The sequence below is a fragment of the Macrotis lagotis genome, chromosome X (genome assembly GCF_037893015.1).
Source record: "Macrotis lagotis isolate mMagLag1 chromosome X, bilby.v1.9.chrom.fasta, whole genome shotgun sequence".
Classification (NCBI taxonomy): domain Eukaryota; kingdom Metazoa; phylum Chordata; class Mammalia; order Peramelemorphia; family Peramelidae; genus Macrotis; species Macrotis lagotis.
The window spans coordinates 144167738-144191244 of record NC_133666.1 but is presented as its reverse complement, the minus strand read 5'-3'; the positions used below and the strand labels follow the sequence as shown (position 1 = coordinate 144191244).

General features: G+C 41.2%; 1 protein-coding gene across 1 annotated transcript in view; it reads left to right on the top strand.

Annotated features, from left to right (window-relative positions):
* The window catches only part of TNFRSF13B (TNF receptor superfamily member 13B), a 40571-nt gene extending 22744 nt beyond the window's left edge, over positions 1–17827 (top strand). The window contains exons 4-5 of the mRNA XM_074201655.1: positions 11905–12093; positions 17250–17827. Coding sequence (XP_074057756.1) covers positions 11905–12093; positions 17250–17539 — 479 coding nt within the window. The 3' untranslated portion in view covers positions 17540–17827. The remainder of the gene's footprint in view (positions 1–11904; positions 12094–17249) is intronic.
* The last annotated feature ends 5680 nt before the right edge of the window (positions 17828–23507 follow it).

Here is a 23507-nt window from a genome sequence, read left to right as displayed (position 1 = left end):
TCTAATAGAACAATAGTGTTCTATGACGTACATATACCACAGTTTGCTAAGCCATTCCCCAATTGAAGGACATTTACTTGATTTCCAATTCTTTGCCACCACAAACAGGGCTGCTATAAATATTTTTGTACAAGTGATGTTTTTATCCTCCAAAGCTATTTTCAAACCTTAAAGTGTTACATAGATGTTATTTGTCTATTTATAAAAAATAATGCTATTATTATAAGTCCCAGCCAAGCAAATCTTCAGAAGTTTGAAAGTGAAAAGCAAAGCAGTAGCCCAGAAGGACCCAGTCTAAAATCAGTAAAAGTTGCCTCAGAGAAGAAGGTTACTGTGATTCCTATTTGGGGATTTGGGCTAGCTTGGGGCTTGCCAGTCAGGGAACTGGAAGCAGCTCTCAGTGGTGGATAGAAAGAGCTGAGAAATTCCTGTCACTGGATGGATCAGGACCCTAGGCAGATGCTCACTAGGACTAAGCTGTGTGATCTACCTTCTCCGGGCTCTGATTACCTCAATTGTAAAATGGGAAAGTTTAATTGGCTGATCTCCAAGATCCCCTCTAGCTCTAAATCTATGATCTGTGATGCCATGATAAAGGTGGCAAATAGGATATCTGGCTCCCTGAGCTATGATTCATTCATTCTTTTGTATTTCCATTTCTATTTCCCATTAAGTGATTACTGTGTCCAAGGCCTAAGAATAGGAACATGTGACAGACACCATCCACCACATCTTCTTTTAATAAAGCACCTCTTTTCACAGAGTCCGGATTTCTTATTAGAATAGTTAGTTTGGAGGTGGAGTGTAAGTAAAATGCTATTTTGGAGTCAAAGATATGAGTTCAAATCCTGGCTTTGACATGTACCAGTTAGTTACTCATAGCCAGGTCAATGACTTTCTCTTTTCCCCTTTCTTTCTTTCTTTCTTTCTTTCTTTCTGCAAGGCAATGGGTTAAGTGACTTGCCCAAAGTCACACAGTTAGGTAATTAGTGTCTGAGGATGGATTTGAACTCAGGTCCTTCTGGCTCCAGGGCCAGGCTCTATCCACTGCACCACCTAACTAGCCCACCTTGACTTCCTCTTCTGTAAAAATGGGAATGATGAGAGTCAGTCATGGCATAATGGAGAGAAGGCTGGCCTTAAGTTGGGAAAGCCTGGGTTCAAATCTTGCCTCAGACCCATTCTGGCTATAATGTCCTAGAATAAGTCATTTGAAACTCTTAATATCCCAGGTCATTCAATAAGACTCTAAGCTGCATAAGTGAAGGTAATTTTCTCACTGGAAGTTCCAAAAAAATCCATTGATTGATGAAAAAGTATTTATTATGTGAAAGGTTCCGAGTTAGAAAGAATGGTAAAAATAGTCTCTGAATGGCACCTAGATGAAACTACAGCTCAACCTCTCAATGGGGGGAAATATAACCTACACCATTAATCTTACTTATTTAGAGGGAAGAGATTTTCATTTGGGTAGGCAGAAATATGATTTGTTATTATTGTTAATAAGGATGTTAATAAAGTTGCAGGGGATACTCAAGATGATTTAGAGTGACCCAGTGAGTGACTCGGAGAAGTATTCCTATATTGTGCCCCCTAGCTTCCTCATCCTTAACCATCCTGAATATCTGGAAATTCCTAGATACTTAGATTACTCCATGTTCAAGTCTCAAAGGCAATTTTCTCCCAAAGCTAACCCTTTGGCAAGGGGTTTAGCAAAAGGAATAATTTGAGTTTGGGAGGATAGCCACTGTTACTCCTCACTTGCTCAAGAAAGCTCCCTCTAATGTTGCCCCCAAAGCCCCTAGTTTCTTTCTACCCTGCTTCCCTCCCAAACTATAGCTAGGGATGAAAAGGGGCTGGTTCCTAGTATGAATCTTCTAAAAGGCTGAAACCCTTCATCCATGCTAGGGATTTAGGACAGCACTCTGTTCTATAATGCCTTCCACTGACCACTTTGAAGAGAAATGTGACATAAGATTAAGACTTTGACTTTGTGGAGTAAAACAAAGATTTATAACAGTTCTGTATATAGATGAGTGCTATTGACTTAATATAAACAAGCTGACCTACAGCATCAAAGAAAGATGAATGAGAAGAGGAGAAAGAATAGATCCCAGAGCAGCACTTCTCCCTCTCCCTTCTTCTTATCCCCTTGAGACAAATGAAAATTCTAGATAGACAGATTTCTGAGTAATTAATACTCAGTTTACTAATTGTGGCTAGCAAATAATCAATAAACTGATGTCAGTGGGTTTTTTTTTAGCAATCAAAGACAACTCTAGGAGGCCCCTCGAATAGTTAAATCCCTTTGGAAAAGGATTGTCTCTGATGAGTAGAAACAATTGATGAAACAATGAATATTATAATGAAAGGTGAGCTTATTCTAATGAGAGACTGGAGGATGAGATTTTTTTTAGTGTTTTTTTTTTTTTTTGCAAGGCAAATGGGGTTAAGTGGCTTGCCCAGGCCACACAGCTAGGTAATCATTAAGTGTCTGAGGTCGGATTTGAACTGGGATCCTCCTGACTCCAGGGCCGATACTCTATCCACTGTGCCACCTAGCCGCCCCAGAGGATGTGATTCCGATCCAGCTATTCTTGGGCAAAGAGATTCATCTTTATCCAGACACATCAACCTTGAGCAATCTATACCAAGAATCTGTTCTTCACCCCAGTCCTACCTAACAGAACACAAGGGGCCAGAATTCACCTAGATTAGATGGTCTGAATGAGGTGAATTCTTTGGGCAAGGTTAGAAATGTCCTTAAGAAATTGGGCTTTGAAACTGAGGTGAAGGGTCGCATTTATAAAATTGATTAATAAAATAATAAGAAAGTAATCATTTTGTTATCCTATTTAATAGTTGTTGCCAAGGGTCAACTCAGTTTAATAAGCAATTATTAAGCTCCTGCTATATAGAAGGCAGGTGCTGGAGACACCAAGAAGGAAAAATGAAATTTTCTGCCCTTAAGGTGCTTACATTCTTGGGGGAGGGAGAAATGACATGACTTGATAGGTACTCAGATGAGTAAATATATCCTAGATTTTTTTTTTTACTTTTCTGCAAGGCAAATGGGGCCAAGTGACTTGCCCAAGGCCACACAGATAGGCAATTATTATTAAGTGTCTGAGGTCAGATTTGAACTCAGGTACTCCTGACTCCAGGGCCAGTGCTCCATCCTCTGTGCCACCTAGCCGCCCTTCAGATGAGTAAATATAAAGAAATTTGAGTAGTGAGAGAATATCCTGGGGATATCAGGAAAAACTTCTTATGGGACATGGCCCTTGTGCTGAGCCCTGAATGAAGCCAGTGATTTCAAGAGTTAGAATTGAGAAGGAAATACATTCCAGGTCAGAGATGGAATGTTGAAGTTGGGGAGAAGCACATGAGCCAGGTTGATTGGAATGTCAAGTACAGGAAGGGGAATGATAGGGAATGTTTGAAAAGATGGGTGGGAGCTGCATTGTGGAAAGCTTTTAATGCTAGACTTAACAGTTTGCACTTTATCCCAGGGAGCCATTTGAGTATTCGAGCAGTACAGTTAAATGTGCATTTTAGCAATATTATTTTGGTGCTGCATGAAAGATGCATTAGAGAAGGGAGAGGATGGAAGCAGGAATCCAACTAAAAAAAATGTTTTTTAAAGAAAGAGTATTGCACAGTACAAGCAAAAGATGATTAAAAAACTGTGTAAATGGAGAGAAGGGGATGGATGTAAAAGTAACTGTTCAGATAGAATCCACATGATTTGGCAATTGATTGAATATTTATTATGAACCAACTAAGTGGTGCCATAAATAAAGCACTGAATCTGGTGTCAGGAAGACCTGAGTTCAAATCCTGTTTCAGAAACTAGCTGTATAGCCCCGGGCAAGTTATTTAACAGCTGTCTGTCTCAGTTTCCTCATCTATAAAATGGGAATAACCAGCACTTCTAGGTTGTAGTGAGGATCAAATGAGAAAATATTTGTCAAATATTTTACAAATCTTAAATACTTTTATAAATACAAACTTTGAGAAAAGTGGTGGTAGTGGTAATGGGAGAAAGAGTCCAAGATGACTTGAAAGTTATGAATCTGAGTGAATGGAATGATGGTGGTGCCCTCAAAAGGAAGAGGGGAAATTTAGAGGAAGAGGAAATTTAGGAGTAAAAAGAGAGACATATTGATTTCTATAGCAATACATACAGGGGAATATATCTGGCCCAAAAGATTCAAATTTTATGAAACCAAAGTTGTAGTGCAGTGAGGTAGTACAGTGGATAGAGTACCCAGGCCTGAAGTCAGAAGACCAGAGTTCAAATCCAGTCTTAGACATTTACCAGTTGTGTGATTGTGGGCAAGTCATTTCACCTTCTTTGTCTCAGTTTCCTCATCTGTCAAATGAACTGCAGAAGGAAATGATAAACCACTCCAGTATCTTTATCACAATCATAAACACAGGGTCACAGAAACAACTAAACAACAAAATTGTATGGCACAATGTTTGTCCTTCATTTTTGAAGAAGACCACAATATCAGGGAGATGATACCAAGACAAGCATGTGGATTGGATTAGAGTGAGGAGAGCTGTATTAAGTCACCAGCCTCACTGTCTCCTCCAGAGCCATCTGGGTCCAGTGGCCAGATATGAATCAGAATGACTGGAGATGGCCCTAGATGCCAGGCAATTAGGGTTAAGTGACTTGCCCAAGATAGTACAGCTAGTAAGAGTCAAGTGTCTGAGGCTGAATTTGAACTACTATCCTCCTGTCTCCAAGGCCAGTGCTCCATCCACTGTATAGGCTGTATAACTAACATGCTGAAATGGAAATACTGCAGTGGAGCCTGACAACCTGAGTCTGAATATCTGCTCTGTCATTTATTACCTGGTTGACTTTGGGTAAACTGCATCTTTGCTCAGGCTCAGTTTTCTCATCTGTAAAATGGGTCGAACTCTATGACTTCAAAAGTCGTTTCCACTTCCAAATCTCAGATCCTATGGTGCCTATGGATAATAATAGCAATCTGTCACTCTCAAGCCCAGCATCATTTCCCTGACTCAATCTCTCTCTCTCTCTCTCTCTCTCTCTCTCCATTTCATTGTCTTTCTTATGAAGCTTTAAAGAGTAGGCCTCCTTCAGGGGAGTCATTTGGAGGTGTAAACAGGAAGTTTGGGGGCTACCTAGCACCCCCCCCCCCCCCCCCCCCCCGCTTAGATGTGGTCCTGTTTGAAGTCAGATAGGGATAGGTGTTTTCTGAAAATTTCAGGGCTAAGAGTCTATCACATCAGGCCACAAAAGATCTGCGTTTTAGAAAAAGTTTAGAAATTAGTTCTCTTCTTGACTACTGTGTTAATTCCTCTATAATTCTATTCTGCCCTGGCCACAGTCCCATAGTTTTATTACTCTGAAATCTGTGAAGGCTATTCTCAGTCCCACCTGGACATGGAAAGTTCCCCTATCTTATTCCCAAAGTAGGCAATGTGTAGGGTACAGACAGACACAAGTAACCTACAGAATTGCTTTTAATTATGAAAAGCATTGACTCAAGGAGGCAACCAGGACTTAAAAATGAGTCCTGAGTCTGATATATATATACAAAGAATACCATCTACTTTTGGCTTTTCCCATTCCCAACAACAAGACAAATGGAGGAGGGGGGAAGAGAGCCCTGGTAAGGCGGGGAATCTATCTCTCTGTCACTTGTCCTATAACACCTATGTCCTTTCTCAATTTCTTTCCCCATCAAGGGCTGGGCTTGTTGTTGATCATAATTTATAACTTATAGGCAGATAAGTGGTTCAGTGGATAGAGTTTTGTACCTGGACCCAGGAAGATCTAAATTGAAATCCAGACTCCATGCTGGGCAAGTCACTTAACCTCTGTGTGCCTTCTTCATCTATAGAAATGGCAATAATGATAGTATCTACCTCCTAGGATTGAATGAGTATAAGTTCGAGGATAAAATAAAAGCAATGAGGTGGTTCAGTGGACCTGAAGTCAGGAAGACATGAGTTCAAATCTAGTCTATCAGACATTTAATAACTGTGTGATCCTAGACAAAGCATTTTGCTTCAGTTCCCTTGACCGAAAAAAAAAGGAAGCTCATTCAAAAAACCTTTATTAAGTACCAACTATGTACCAAATGCTAATAAGCACTAGAGAATTAAGTATTTACCTTCCAGAATTGTTGTTGTGAGGATCAAATGAGATATTTATAAAACACTAGTTGTACTATTTTGCAAATCTTTAAATGTAATACAAATGCTAGCTATTATTGCTATTTATTATTATTAATTTGGTTTCATCTTGATGAAAATGACATAATATGATTTAAACTTGACTTCATGGTTGCATTCAAATGGAATAGTAACCTAGATCTGAGGCTGGAGTAGAAGGCTTTTCAGATCTTTAAATCCATTTAACCTGGAATCTGTGAATTTTGTTAACTGTATTTTATTTTTTAATAGTAATTTGCTTTTCTAATTATATGTAAAGAGAGTTTTTATGTAAAGATTCATTTTTGTAAAATTTTCTCCCTCCTACCCTTCCTTTCTCCCACACAAAGATAGCAAGTAAACTAATATGCACAATCATATTACACATATTTTTATGTTAGTCATGTTGTGAAAGAAAAATCAAATCCCCAAAAGGGAAAACCCATGAAAAAGAAAAAACAAAAAAAATAAATTTTAAAAAGTAATAGTAGTTTGCTTTGATCTGTAGTCAGACTTCATATTCTTTCTCTGAATGTGGATGGAATTTTCTATCACAAATCTTTTAGAATTGTCTTGGATTAGGGTGGCTAGGTGTCTCAGTGGATAGAGCACCCACCCTGGAGTCAAGAGTACTTGAGTTCAAATGCAGCCTCAGACACAATAATTACCTAGCAGTATGGCCTTGGGCAAGCTGCTTAATCCCACTGCCTTGCAAAAACCTAAAAAAGAAAAAAAAAAGAATTGTCTTGGATCATTTTATTACTGAGAAGAGCTAAGTCTATCATAGTTGATCACTATACAATGCTGCTACTACTGTGTAGAGTTCTTCTGGTTTCACTCATTTCATTCAGCATCAGTTCATGTAATTTTTTTGGATATAATGGGTTTCCTTTATAATCCAATGTATTTTATTTTTAAAGCATACTCCTGAGAAGAGGTCTATATGTTTCATCAGTTTGCCCAAGTAGTCTACGATGCAGAAAAGTTTAGGAATTCTGCTCTTGTCTAGCAGCTCTTATTTTATAGATGAGGATACTGAGAAGCAGAGAGGAAAGTGACTTGCCTGGGGCCATATAGGAAGTATGCAGTAGACTAGAGAGATTCAAATGCAAGCTATTATTGCAAGGTATGGTTTTTGGATTGGCTGTGTGATCCTCAATGGCATAGAGTACTCTTTATTTTTTCAGTTGATATTTTATTTTATTTTTCCAATTACATGTTATGAAAGTTTTTCAACATTCATCCTCATGTATTTGCATATTTTTAAATTGCATAATTTCCTTCTACTCTTCCTTCCCATACCCCCCATTTAGCGGTAAACAGTTGGGTAAATATTGTACATATTCATTTGTGTTTAACATGTTTACAGATTAGTCATTTTCTGAAAGAGGAATTAGGACCAAGGGAGAAAAAGAAAACCATGAGATAGGAAAGAAATACATAACAGGCATTTTTAAAAAGTGAATGTAATGTTCATTCAGATTCTATAGGGTTTTTTTTATTTGTTTTTCTTCCTCTGGGTGGGGATAGCATTGTCCATAGCCAGTTTCTTAGGGTTGTCCTAGCTCTGAGAGGAGATCCATCTATAAAGGTTGAATTATTCACTATGTTGTTGTTAATGTATTCCTTCAGTATCAGTTTCTGTAATTCATTATAGGGTTATTCTTTCAATGCAAGGTTTCACCTGCTTGGTAATTTATAGTCTCAAGAGAGTTGTTTGTCGAAGTTAAGTGATTTGAATCCGTCTTCCTAAAATTGAGCCCAACTTTTCAAATGCAACTCCATGCTGCCTATCCATTTTACAGATGATGAAACTGAAGCTTGGAGAAGTTGACCTGCAAGGTCACACAGCTAGAGTGCACCTGGGCCAGGGTGCCAAGTCCATGGAAGCCCATCACATTCGACTAAGGGAAAGGAGCATCATTTCCTCAACAGTTGACTAAGGGGGCCCCTGATCTTACAGTCCCTTCTAGAGGGCAATAAAGCATGACAGGCACCACTTTCCCCTAGTATTTCCTATTGTTTCTCAAATAACTTCATCTCAGTGGGAATGGAAAGGAGGAGAGGGACAGGTGCAACAAGGAAAATGGAAGATCTAACTTTAGATTGGTTTTTAAATTGGCAACAAGGTTTAAAGGAAACAGCAGCTTTCTGTTCATCAAAAGATGACTATGAAAAGCTGGGAGCTACTGTCCCCTTGTGGTGACTTTATTAGAATTGCACTGGGGAAAAATGATGTCCCTCCCTGGGAAGGACCTTAGATAGCATCCCTGGGTCTCTCCACCCCTATTAAAGAGTAGGAGACTTTTTCTGCTTTGTTGCATGAACTAGATGTAAGGCAGAAAACATCTTGTTCTCTATTTGGGGCAGGTATGGAATCTTGGGAGCTTGGCATTGGGGTGTGTGGGGAAAGCTTAGGTCTGGTTTACCCTCTTATGAAACCAGTGAAATAGAAGTGGTTCTTGTCTTTCCCACTCAAAGGATTCTTTCCTTCCTCCTACCTGCATGATTTCCTTCCAGGCTGTGGTTTCTGTTCCTCTTTTTTTAATCTTAGTCTGCCACAAGTTTCTCCCCCAGGAAACATCAAGGAGAGGAAGCATTGATATAATTAGGAATCCAGGTAAATTCAGGTGATGAAGATAGCAATATCATTCTCTTCCCCACCCCACCCTACAAAAAAAGTTAGGCTTGGGCACTTTTCAGGGTTAAGGGAGGGACCTGCTCAAGTCACTCAGCTGCTTAATGACCAAACCAGGACTAGAATCCTGCATCTTAACCTCCAGTCCAGAGTCCTTTCTAATAATAGAGAGTAGTTATATAGCAAAATTATATAAGGCAGCTAGGTGGTGCAGGGGATAAAGCATCAGGCCTGAAGATTCATGTTTCCAAATCCAGCCTCAGATATTTACTAGCTATGTGACCTTGGGCAAGTCACTTAACCCAGTTTGTCTCACTTTCTTCATCTGTAAAATGATCTGGAGAAGGAAATGGCAAACCATCCTGTATCTCTACAAAGAAAACTTCCAATGGGGTCATGAAAACTCAGAAATAATTGAACAATGAATTATAGAACTATAAGTTTCACAAAATGTTTTATAAATTTTCTCTCATTCGACTTTCTAAACAATACCTTGGGGTTATTATTATCCACTCTGTTTTGCAGATGAGGAAACTGGGGCAGACAGAGTTTCAGTGATCTGTCCAGGGTCACAGAGTTTAGTAAATATATCAGGATTTGAACTGTGGTCTCTTGACTCTAGGTTCAGTGCTTTATCCACATTGCCACCTAGCTGCTCAGAATTATAATGAGTTCCCTTGTCTCATCAGTGTATACATCTTTATTTCTAAAGGATGCCCACCAACATCAATAAGAGGGGGAATACCAGTTGAGAGCCAGGGCAAACTAGGTATGTTGATGGATGGGGGGGGGTCTCAGGAAATTGAGATATGTGACTGGAAAGAGCAAAGCCAAGGTGAGTGACTTTTGGATGTTTAAAAAAGGTAATGGGGGCAGCTAGGGGGCGCGGTGGATAGAGCTGGAGTCAGGGTGCCTGAGTTCAGATCTGGTCTCAGATACTTAATAATTACCTAGCTGTGTGGCCTTGGGCAAGCCACTTAACCCCATTTGCCTTGTAAAAACCTAAAAAAAAAAAAAACAAAAAAACAAACTTAAGAAAAAGGTAATGCTGGCACAGTAGAAAGAGCTTGACTTCTGGAGCAGAAGACCTGGATTCAAATTCTACCTCTAACATTACTACCCATATTACTACCCATATAATTTGGGGCAAGGTATTTAACCTTCTTGGGCCTCAGTGTATTTATTGTAAAATGAGGTGATTGAATCAAATGACCTCATGGGGTTCTTCTAGATCTATGATCCTAAGTCTAGTGTGTAAGGAACTGGAGAGGAGTTATTTTGGGGAGCTGTCATACCAACCTAAACTGGGGGCTCCTAAAAGAGGAGAATCAGCCTCAAAGGCTTTGTTTTTAAAGGCCAGGGCATAGTAGAAAAAACTCTAGGTCTAGACTAGGGTCAGGTGGGGAAGGTGCAGTGAGACATTAGGAAGAGAACCTAGCAAGCCTTGAACTCTCACTAGGCTGCAAACCTATATCCTAAGTCAGTGAACCCACTGAGCATGCTCCCTACAACTCCCTTCCCTTCCCTCCTTTTCTGTAGGTAGTTTTCCTAGTTCCACCCTTCAGAGACTCAACTTTCCTTTTCTGATTGTTGTCTTCTTCCAGAAGACCATGATATCAGGGAGGTCATGCCATGACAGACACATGAATTGGATTTGAGTGAGGAGGATGCTGAGCTAAGTCACCAGCTTCACTTTCTCCTCTAGAGCCATCTGCGTCCAGTGGACAGATATGAATCAGGACCAGTGGAGATGACCCTGGGTACAAGGCAATCAGGATTATGTGACATGCCCAAGGTCAGACAGCTAGTAAGGGTCATGTAATTGAGGCCACATTTGAACTCAGGTCCTCCTGACTCCAGTGCCCGTACTCTATCCACTTTGCCACCTAGCCACCTTAAACTTACTCCCCCCCAGCCCTTGGTGGGGCACGACTGGCTTCTTCAAACAAGATATGACAAGTGACCACCTTCAATTTAAAGGAAAATGAAAAAACAAGCTTTTGTTCCCTTCAAAACTTGCTCTTATCATTTCATGATTTTATCTCTAGAGATATACCAACTCCCAATTTTTTTGCTAGATGTATAGCTGTCCAATACTAATCTTGCAATTTGTCTAATGGTTTTAAATTAGTCTCTGAGCCTGCAGTTTTAGTCCAAACCAAACATTTTTCCCTTCTAGAATGTGGAGTCCAATTCTGTGTGTAAGGATTCCTGCAGGCAATATATTGACTTAGAAAACCCCATGGTAACATTATCTATATTCTTTTGAAATTTTATTTATTTCTTGAAATATTTCCTAATTATATTCTAATCTAGTTTCGTACCAATGTTGGAAAGTAACACTGCCTGGGAGCAGCAGTATGTTTGGTACTTTTGCTTTAGGATAAAGAGAGGCTCTTCTTAAATTCTTTTAGTAAGAATTAAACATTTTTGTTTAATTATCACATTTGCCAACTTGAGACACAAAGTAATGCTTTAAAAACAAAGGCAAATGTCTCCCAAGCCAAGAGGAGGAGGATGTGAAAACTATCTACCCTCTCCAAGGAGAGAGAGGTCAGTCTGACTCAGGATTCCCCTCAGCTGAATATGACCTCCCATTCACTTTTTTTCCCATGGCTCCATGATCTTCTTCTTTAACCTTTTCAGCCTCAGTTTCTTCATCTGTAAATTTGGGTTGATGATAGCACCTACACTGTTGTGAAGATCTAATGAGATGATGTATGCAAAACCATATATTATTATGGGAACATGTACAAAGAATCAGTCACCCTGTGGTGCTTTCTAACACTGTGAACTACTAATTATTTACTGTTGAGAAGGAGAAATGAAAGAGAATAAGAGAAGTAGGGTCTCTAGGTCAAAGACCAAAGTAAAGGCCCTCTTGCTCCACTTCCTCCCCACCAACCCTTCACAAATACACTCTTTGACCCCTTGAATAGTGGCAGCGTAAGGGACAGGTAGCCCTGTGTCACCCCTGTGACACGCTGGCCTGCCCTGAATCTCCTTTTCTGGCTACCTGCTGATCGCACCTGTCTGAATGATGCTCGTAATCCATGTTTCTGTTTTAGCCACCACAGGTCCCCTGCTGCAATTGGACCAGAAGCTGAGTGGGCACCCGGGACAGCTGGCCCTGGTCTACACGGTCCTGGGGCTGTGCGTGTGTGCTATCTTTTGCTGCTTTTTTATCATGATGGTCTGCTTCTTCAGGAGGAAGGGAGAACAGTCTCAGCCATTAAGAGATCAGACCTCCATAGAGGGTATGTAACTAGGCTTGAGTGGGCCCCTCTTCCCTAGCTTGTATCCTTGGCCTACTCCCATTCCCCAAGCTGTCTACCCCACCCCTCCTTTCCACAAAGCTTTTAGAGGACCTCTGGTTCAAGGTCGCCCCTTATTATCTCATTTTATCTGGGTGAATATGAAAATACATTAAAAACCGATATTTAATTACAAGGTTGACTCCTGAGCAAAATGTGCATTATATATGTCTGTGTGTATGTGGTAGCTGTGGTGGGAACTACAGTGACATCCACCTAACAAGTTTGGAACCCCAGGGGGATTTTGATTTATTTCTGAAGTTCCCAAGGGCCTTGGGTGTTTGGGGAAGGCGGAAGCTCCTCAGGTGACATGTTTATTCAGGTGAACAAAGGTTAAAGTCACATCTGACTTAACAGCCAGAGGAGAGAGGATCTTTCACTCACCTCTCCTGGGATTGGTGTGTCTAGGAAAACCACAGAAGTAAATGGGGACAGTGAAGACTTAACTAGAGAATCTATGAGTGGATCTTGGGGCGAGAGACCTGGGTTCAAGTCTTGAGCCTCCCGTACATATTAATTATGACATCCTGTGTAAATCACTTAATTTGTCAGCCCTGTAGACAACTCTTTAAAATCTGCCTTGGTTAAGGGAGTCTCCAAGTAGGGAGTGACCCACATTAATGAAATAATAAAAAATAATTGTTGATAGTTAACTCTTCATGACCTCAGTTGAGGTCTTCTTGACAAAGTTACTGGAGTAATTTGCCATTTCTTTCTTCAACTCATTTTACAGATGAGGAAACTGAAGCAAACAAAGTGAAGTAAGTCATTTCAAATATCCAAGTAAACCCAGGCTTACACAGCTAAAGTGTTTGAGAGAGACAGCCAGGTGGCACAGTGGATAGAGCACCAGCCCTAGAGTCAGGAGGACTTGAGTTCAAATCTAAACTCAGACACTTAATAATTACCTAGCTGTGTGGCCTTGGGCAAATCACTTAATCCTATTCCTTGCAAAAACCAAAAAAGAAAAAGTGTCTGAGAGCAGATTTGAACTCACAAAAATGAATCTTCCTTGATTCTAGGGCTGGTACTCTACTCACTGTGTCACCTAGATACCCTCAAAAAAAAAATAATAGCTAGGATAGCTAGGATAAACGTGCTATATCTCATCTGATCTTTACAACAACACTTAGGAGGGAAGTGCCATTATTATATTCTCATTTTACAGAGAAACTGAAGCAAATAGAGTTAGGTGACTGGCCCAGGGTAACCTAGCTAGTAAGTGTTTGAGGCTGGACTTGAACTAATGAAGATGAGGGCCCTGTACAGTAGCCACCAGTTGCCTGGCACATTTGGGCAATTAATGAATACTTAACTGATTGTCTGAGCTAAGGCTGATTGTTCACACAGCCTGGTTGGTTATTCAACAAAAGGAATAATGTTTACCCTTCATCTTTTTTTTTTAGTTTTTTGCAAGGCAATGGGGTTAAGTGGCTTGCCCAAGGCCACACAGCTAGGTAATTATTAAGTATCTGAGGTCGGATTTGAACTCAGGTACTCCTGACTCCAAGGCCGGTGCTCTATCCACTGCACCACCTAGCCACCCTGCCTTTCATTTTCAAAGAAGACCATGACATCAGTGTGGTGATTCCATGTCAAGCAGCGAATTGAGTGAGGGGGGCTGTGCTAAGTCACCAAACTCACTTTCTCCTCCAGAGCCATCTGGGTTCAGTGGCCAGATAGGAATCAGAATGATTTGAGATGGCCCTGAATGTGAGGCAATCAGGGTTAAGTGAATGTCTGAGGCTGGATTTGATTCCCCACCCTCCTGAATCCAAGGCCAGTGCTCTATCCACTGTGCCATCTGGAGTAAAGACAGAAAGGCAAACATTTCTAAAGTGTTTAGTTTACAAATATGAGAGGCAATGGAGAAAGTGTCCCCCTCTAGGACTGGAAATTTTGATTCCTGGTCCTGCTGCTCTTCAGTTGATTAACCTTAGACTTCTCTATACAATGAAAAGGTTTTCCTGATGAGCTCTAAGTCCCTTCCAAGGATAACATTTTTTTGAGACTATGAAATATGCCTTCTGCACTGAAGCAATCAATTAAATGCAGGGGGATTAGTTTTGTGTGTTTGTTTTTAAATGCTCCTATTTAATACTTTAAGGTTTGCACATTTCCCCCCCCCTACTTTTTCATTTGCCTTTTACAACTTTACAACTTTTACAACAACCCTGTGAGGTAGATTTTTAGCCCCATTTTACAGATGAGATTAAAGATCAAAGAGGATGTGATACTTAGGGTCATTTAGTTGTATTTGAACCCAGATCTTTCCAACTTCCAAGCCTATGTCATATTATCTACCTTTCACCTAAGATGAATTGGTCCTTTAAGGCTCTTGATTTGCCTGTTCTAAATATTAATTTAATAGAGAGGTACCCTGGGTTCTGTTGGAATGAAGGACCATCACATGGAGCATGCATGTTCCCTACTCTGGGGACCCTTGCTAAAGGATAAACACTCTCAAAGGCTCCTGGTTTGTTCCTTGGTCTCCCAGTGTAGTAACTTATTAAAGTTACTTATTAAAGTTACTACACTGGGAGACCAAAGAACAAACACATATATTTTAAATATAAAATACAATGTGTTCTCAGTCTGTCTAAAATGGAGAACAGAATGGCAAAGCTGAAAGGAAGTGAGATTTAAGTGGCATTTAAGAAGTTTGAAAGATAGTTTCTGGGTAGTCACTTCTTAAAAATAATGCTAGCATTTTTAATGAAAGGTCAATAGTGCTCTTGACTGCCAATGACAATCATAGCGATCAGGTTCATGGCTTATAGACCCTTTGAAGAAGGGTGTTCCTGAGGATGGCAATCAACTGATTAGTTAATGATTAATGAGAGAATGAATAGTGCAATAAACAGTTGGATCTGTTCCTAATGAACTTTGGTTATATCCTTTACTTCTTTTTTTTTATGTTTTTTTCAAGGCAAATGGGGTTAAGTGGCTTGCCCAAGGCCACACAGCTAGGTAATTATTAAGTGTTGGAGGCTGGATTTGAACTCAGGTACTCCTGACTCCAGGGCAGGTGCTCTATCCACTGTGCCACCTAGCCTCACCCCTTTACTTCTAAGTTACCCAACCTTATGCAATCTATTCAAAGAATTTATCCCCAACTAAACAAGTCAAAGGTTGGGTACAATCTGATCAAGATTGAAGATAGTTAATTCAATCTCAGAGTAGTTTTGAAAGACTTTAGAAAAAGAGGGCAATTCTTGAATCTCCTCACATCATTGGTTATTGATAATAATTTCTCTCACCTCTCCTTTTACAGATGAAGAGCCTAGAAGGGTTTGGTGATTTGTCCAAAGTCACACCATTGTTAATGATTTGGAACTCAGTCCTTCTGACTTCAAATTCAGGGTTTTTCTCTCTATACTCGAGTGTTGCCTCCCTGCATCGTTACTTATTCTCTTTGGATCTCCTTCAACTATAAAATAAGGAGGTGGTCCATAAATTCCCAAGGAAAAATTCCCCTGTGAATAGGATTGAAGGGGTCCATGAAGTTGAATGGGAAAAAATAATTACATCATTTTCACTGACCTCTAAATGAAATTTAGAATTTCCTTCAATTATTGAAAAACATTCTGGATGGGCAGCTAGGGGATGCAGTGATAAAACATTGACCCTGAAGTCAGGAGGACCCTAGTGTTAAAACTGAACCTCAGACACTTAATAGCTATGTGATCATGAACAAGTCACAACCCAAATTGCCTGCTCCCCCCTTCACACAAACCTATTTTCTGAGGAGTCCAGAGGCTTCATCAAACTTTCAAAAGGACCCATGACTCACAATAATGCTTAAGAACTCCTGAGCTAGAAGACCCTCCCCACCCAAAGGCCCTCACTTACACTCAGAAACAATAGCACAGTATTTGAGTCCCAAACACATCTTCCAAGAGCAGGTCTCCATGGCTGTCCTGTACAAAATGACTGTACAATCCCCTGCATACTGAGGTCAGAGCTTTCCTTACCCAGATCCTTTGCACCTGGAAGGGGTGAGAAAGGCAGTGATACCTGGTTCAGAGACGGAGGATGTTTCAAGTCAATGGTTTCCCAAGGTTGTTTAAGAGATCTTGATGGGACTTAAGTGTCACCACTGACCAGCCCAAAGCATCTGGAGCTGGAGGCTATTTCTATGAGCTCTGAGGAGTAAGTCATTAAAAGAGTTGTGCTTCTGAGACAATTCTTCTAGGAAAAAGATTTAAACAGTAAAGCTCTCCAAAGGTAAGCAGTTGTGATAAAATATTTGGAGAGGTTTTATAATTTACCAAACTTGGTAAAAGTGATTTCATTCTGGACCAGTGATTTCATTGATCATTTCACTGACATCAAGATGATGATTCCAAGGAGCTCCTGATTAGGAAATTCCCTCTGCTGATATGTGATAGCTACAACTAAGAAATTAAGGTTTTTATTCAGGATTCTACTACCTGTCTGGGTCAGAGAAGTGAGGGTTGAATCCAGGTTGGTTTTACTACTGACTCCAACACATCCACTCCTTTTGATATCTACAATCCCCCTGTAAGGCAAGTAGGGACAAATCATCATTATCCCCAGCTTCTTTACCCAGAGGACTTGAGAACTGAAAGTGACCTTGAAGGTTATCTAATCCAGCACCCTAATTTTATAAATGAGGAGACAGAAGCTCAAAAATAGAAGTGACTTGTCCAGTGTCACATGGGTAGAAAAGTAAGGGGTGGGGGAAGGTAAGATTTGAACCTGGCTTCTCTGACTCTAAATCGAGTGCCCTTTTAATATATTTCCACATATTACAATACTACTGTTCAGAGAATGTATTTGACTGAGTCAGGGTCACAAGGCTAGTAAGTGGCAAGGACAGGTTCTATTGGTGTTCTTTTAATCATGCTGAACTTCTGTATTTTATGCTTTCCAGACTGATTTCATATCCATTATTCTCACAGCAAGCATGAGGGTATATAGGGCAGGTGTGATCGTTAGATGAAGAGACTGAGGTTCTGAGTGGTACTCAGGTGTGGCGTGCTTCTGGTAAGAAAGACATGAAGGTGAAGCTGTGCCCCCCCATAGTGGAAAGGTGTTTTTAGAGAACTCACTCTATTCTCACCCACCTTTCACAGATCATATAATGGAAGCAGGAAGTGCTGGAGATGCATTCAAGGAGCTCAAGACACCAGATCCTGTGGAAACATGTAGCTTTTGCTTCCCAGAGCAGACTCCCCCTACGGAGGAGAGCACAGCCCCTATGGTCTCACATCCCGAGATCCCACCTCAACAGGAAAATGCAGCAGCCATCCAGGGATGGATTGGTCTTGTGGGGACAGCATCCTTAGGGCCTACCCCGGACTGCAAGGAAGGCTGCCTCAAGATCATCTGCTCACCTTCACATGAGAAAGGACCCTCCCCATAAAAAAAAAGGACAAAAGAAGCTCTAGAGAGTCCCCATCACATGAAGAAACTGGAGCAGTTCCTTTCTGTACTTTCTCAAAACAAACAGATCTTCATGAAACACCTATTTCCTTCTGCTATGGAAATAAAATCTCATTTTTGTAGTGCCTCCCCTCCCTTTTTGGGGTGTGCTCTTCTCCATTTGGTGATTCTCATTGTTATTTTCTCTGCCTCTCCTATCCTCATAATATGGCAGAAATAGAACAAAGCCTGTCCGTTCCATTTCTTTTTTCTTCCATATTAATGATTGCATCAGCACTGGAATCAGAGTCTTTAATTTACTTTGGCTCTGAAGTAACTGAATATAATGCATAGAGAATGACCATGATTTATATTTATTGCTTTTGACTAAGGGGAAGTGGGCATGAAGGGGAGGGGGTGTGAAGGGGGAAGGAAAGAGGGAGGAAAGGGAAAAGAGTGAGCGGGTGGGAGGAGAGAGAGAGAGAGAGAGAGAGAGAGAGAGAGAGAGAGAGAGAGAGAGAGAGAGAGAGAAGAAAGAGGGGAAGAAAGGGAAAGTGGGAGAGAGGAAAGGGGGAAAGAAAGAGGGAAGAGAAAAAAGGAAGAGGGAAAAGATTAGAGGAAAGACAAAGGAAGAGGGAGGGGAAAAGAGGGAAGAAGAGACAGAGGGAGGAGAATTGGAGCTAATGAGGAAGAGAAAAAAGAGAGGCTGGGGTAAGAAGGGAAGAGAGGAAGAGAGGAGGAGGAGGAGAAAGAGTGAGGATAAATCGAGAGAGAACAGAGAAAAGAGAGAGGGAGGAACAATGTAAAGACAGGCAAATTGCCTTCTGTGGGGGTGGGGGGAAGGGAAGTAAGATTAGGGGGAAATTGTAAAACGCAAAATAAATAAAAATCTTTAAAATTAAAAAAAAAAGAAAAAAGAGAGGGAGGGGAAGAGAGGGAGAGGAATTGTAGCTATTGAGGAAGAGAAAAAAAGAGGGGGGAAGAGAGAGGGGGAAGCCAATGAAGGGAATGAGAGAGGAAAGAGAAGGAGGAGAAAGAGAGGGAGAGGGAAGAAAGGGAAGAAGAGGGAGGGGAAATGGAGCTAAAGAGGGACAGGGAAAGAAGAAGGGGAAGGGGCGGGGAAGGGAGAAGCCCAGTGCAGCCCCAGGCTCCTGGCTTCTTAGCCTGGGTCTCCCCAGCGCTCAGTGGTCCCCGCGGGCCGGGGCTGCGCGCTGTCCCTCCTAGTTCCCTCTCCATCGGAGCTGTCTGTCGGGGCAGCTTCTGCCTTCACAACTTGGTGTGAGGGAAGAAGACTGTATTTGGAGCCTGCAGACGTGGGATCGTAATCCTGGGGCTGCGGGTCCCGGGCCAGCCCCCTCCCCTTGTTGGTCCCCAAGGTGTGCTCTGGGTCTCCGGACGCGGGGAAGGGGACCTGCGCCGGTTCTGTTTGTCCTTCTGGCCCAACGAGAGGTTGGCATTTAGGTCAGACCGAAAGGAGGGCTGCCTGATTGCAGAAGGCTATATTTAGTGGGAAAAGATGGAAACCTGCCAAGCTCTCCTCCTCCTCCTTCCCTAGCGCACGGGCCGCTCTGCATCTTAAGTAGATATTTGGTTAACCGCCCCCCCCCCCCCCAAGCTGCTGTCTCGGGGGCTGGGGGCTGGGCGGACTGCGACACTGAGCCGGCTGCCAAGCTCTGCTTCTAGCAGGGCTGAGATCTGTTTCCACCCATCTTTATTTAGACTCCCAGATTTGTCTAAGGACGCCTTCCTTTCCTTTTGGATGGGAAAGCACACTGCAATGGGTCCTGGCAAATGTAAAGCGACCGTTTTATAGTCTCTCTCTGCCGATCCGAACAGGAGTCAGCAGCCCCCAAAGAGCCCCCGAGTTTGATATACATCAGTTAAGATAAGGCAGGAAAAAGCGAAGGCAGCAATTTCATGCATATAAGTCTGAAAAACCCATTTTATCACAGATGATAAGCTTCTGACAGTCGGAGACATTTTTTTTTCTCCAAGTCGTGAAAAACTGACTCAAGGATGAGTCCAACTGGCTGGATGTGAAGGTACCCTGTTTGATGTGGTATCTGCATGTCATCCCATTCCCATCGAGTCACTCAAGCTGGAACAAATTTTAGAATATCTCAAAGCAGCATAGTGTAAAGAAAAGAGTGCAGGACTAGACTGGAGACCTGCGTTCTAATCCCAGCAATTCCACTAACTTGCTATGGAACTTTGGAAAAACCACTCTATTTCTCCAGGCTTTGTCTAGAGGGTTGGACTAGATGTCCCTGATGGCTTTCACATTCTGTACTTCTGTTCTTCAAGGATCTGTGGTTGCAACTCTCCCTCCACCCAGCCACAAGGGTATCATTTACACCTTCTTACCTATGGCAGTCCCACAATGTTCTCAAGTGTGCACTTCTCTCTTTGGGACCTCTGAGTGTCTTTTCTGTCAGCTGATGCTGGTTGTTTTTGTAGGAGAATGCATCCTAGATTATGGGAGAGATGCTTTGTTGATCTTTTACTCTTTATGACATTTCAGTATTGTGTCATTTTGTTGATTACTGAAAGGTAAAGCCATCAATGGGAGCTTGCAAACTGTAGGTTAAGGAGGGTAGACCCACAGAATACCTTGACCATTTTCTATGTCAAAAGTCTTTAACCTGGGGTCTATGAACTAAAAATAAAAGCTATTTTTCCACAATTATTTCAACATAATCAACTTCCTTTGTAATCCTATGAATTTTATCTTTTGCATTAAAAAATGTTCTGAGAAGAGGTCCATAGGATTCATCTGACTGCCGAAGTGACCCATGACCCATCTTTTTGTGTGGAGAGCCATTGCTCTAGAACACAATCACAGAGAGTTCAGGGGTGTAGTCCTCTGGGGTGCTACTATGATATTTATCTTGTATATTTTATCATTCAATCATGTCCAACTCTTCATGACCTTGTGGACCCTACTGCCCATGAGGTATTCTTGGCAAGGATACTGGCCATGTATCTCTAGCAGATTGAGGTTAAGTGATTTGCAGGATATTGTTAGAATGTACTCAGCTTTTAAAAACCTAGAGTCCCTTCTACATAGAGATGAGGCACCAGCAAAGAATTTAGATGGAAACAACCCATGGTTCATGAGCACAGTACAAAATATCACAGAATCTTGAATTGGAAAGGGATGTGCAATAAAAGTCCAACCCTTATCTGGATAAGGATCCCCTCAAGGAAACCTATGGGCCATATTAACTTAAAATTTTTTATTATTTATTTTAACTATATCATTTAATTATATTAATTTTAATTATATTATTATTGTATTGATATTTATTTTGCTGAATATTTTTCAATTACACTTTTTTTTGCTTTTGTGGGGCAATGGAGTTAAGTGACTTGCCCAAGGTCACACAGGTAGTTAGTATCAAGTATCTGAAGTCAAATTTGAACTCGGCTCCTCCTGAATCCAGGGCTGGATTCACTGCACCATCTAGCTGCCCCCCCCCCAATTATACTTTGATTAGGCAGTATTTGGGATTGTTGTGGACTGCAAGTGGCTTCAGGCTACATTTTTGCTCTAGAATAGACCAACAGCTAGATGCCTACTGAGGGGGTACCCAGTTTGAAATCTCATATTCAAGGTAGTTCATTCCATTTTGGATATCTCATTAGTTTAATTAATATAATAGAATGAGTAGAATTAACATAATATAATTAAATTTCAAGTGTCACCCACTGTTCCTAGTCCTGCTCTCTGGGGTCATGCAGAATATATCTAATCCTTTTCCCACAAAGTCACTTCTGGATTCAGGCACTGAGAACCTAACCCCAAATATCTTTTTATTTCTCTTACTATTTTAGTTTCTTTTCCCATTTTTGACATAGCTACTGTTTGATAAGACCTTACCACTGATGAAGATTGGGAATTAGGGATAAAGGAAATTTTAATCTGCCCAGATCACAATTTGCAGCACAAGCGATTCTGGTGAAGATTTAAAATCATAAAGTCATGGATTGAAGGCTAGATAGGACAGGAATTTCCTTAGAGATCATCTAGTCTATTCCTTTCATTTAAGGAAGTCTTACTGCCAAGGCAGTGACGGGCAGAGTCAGGACTAGAAGGGAAAGTGAACAAGCACTTATCCATGATAGGCACCCTGCCATGTGCTTTACAAATAATATTTCATTTGATCATCCAAACAACCCTGGGAGGTAGATCGATTCCTATCTAAAAGTTGAGGGAACTGAGACCAAGGTTAAGTGATTAGCAAAGGGTTATGACTCTACTAGTGTCTGATTTCAGACCCACCGCTCTACCATTCTATCCACTGAGCCACCGAGATGCCTCCTAGCTTAACTGACTTGCCCAAGGTCACACAGCTTGTAAGTGTCTGAGGTCAGATTTGAATTTAGGTCTTCCTGATTCCAGGTCCAGTGCTCAATCCACTGGACCACCTTAGCTCTAGCTGCCTAGCAGTCAATGGAGATCTCTCTACTATAGCACATGGCTTCTGAGGAAAAGACTGCAGCTGGAAGACAAAAATAGGAGCTTTAGGATCATTTTGAAATGGCATTGCTCTACATACCTCCTATAATTGATCAATTTCTCCCTCGGCAAGGAAAATACAATGCTCACTCTCCATCACCAACAACATTTTGAATAGATTTTTGATGAGTAAAATTAAGCCTGAAATGTCTTTGATTCAATTTGGTTATTTAAAATTTTTATTTTTAAGAAGGAAAAACTGATTTTAGGAAGCCTAAGCAGGGACTCAAGTACTCTGATTAAATTTGAGTTGAAATGAGAAGAAGCTTCTGGGTCTAAGCTGTCTCATCTATTGAGACTAGGTCACTTTGGAGGTTTAGATCCACCTGGAAGTTAAACTTAGTCTTGATCTGCAGCGTTAAGAATCCTGAGCAAAAAGTACATCATAGAATAATGGGTCCAGAACTGGGAGGAGCCTCAAGAGGCCAATAACCCTAATCCCTTCATTTTACAGATGAGGAAACTGAATCCCAGGGAAATTTTAAATCCCCAGTGTCGCCCGAGTAGTAAGTATGAAAGGCAGAATTGACTCTAATTCCTATGATTTTGGGATCCGTTTTTTTCATGATGCCTCTTTTCAAGTCATACTTTGATTCCTAGGATCAGTCTCTTTCTGTTGGATGGACAGGAAAGGCAAATTCCATCAGAATATGTTTCTTGTTACTGACTTGGAATAGGGATCAGATACGGGTAAATATGAACTTCTAGATCTTTTTCTCACTGTAAGAATGGACTCTTTGCAATGAACTGATGCCCTGATCTTATTCTTTTCTCAAAATCCTAAGCAGAACAGGTTTATGCCCACAGTTCTCCTTCAGAATCCCCCAAAGTAAACACATCATTCTCTTTCCCTTGAAGAACTGGGTAATGAAAATCCAAGAGCAGCTGATTGGCAGTGTACTACCATGGATAGAGGGATGCAATTTGTTCTGTCTGGGGCTAGTCTGCAAACCTTTTAGAGACAGTTGTTTCCATCACACAGCTGTCACCAACAGCCACTTAGACATCTCTTCTTCTCTAATGCATTAGCCTGGGGCATTGGGAGACAAAATACATGCAGATTCAAGCAATCTGAGTTTCAGACTCTATATGAGGTGTGATTACTTAGAAAAGACCAGGCTTCCTACTCCAGTCACCTTGTAGGCATTTGACAAAACCCAGACAAGTGGGAGGAAAACTGGCCTAAGGATTAAGAGATCTGAGTTCTTTCTCTTCGGTCCCATACTTTCCATATCTGCTGCAACCATCTATGACCATGTATGACTTGTCAGAGACAAGACAGACCAGTAAGTAAAATCCTAGAAATGATTTTTGTCCGTTATTCTCTAAGAAGACCATGACCTCAGGGAGGTGATGGCACATGAATTAAATTTGAGTGGGGGGGGCGTGCTGTACTAAGTCACCAGCCTCACTTTCTCCTCCAGAGCCATCTGTGTCCAGTCCAGGTATG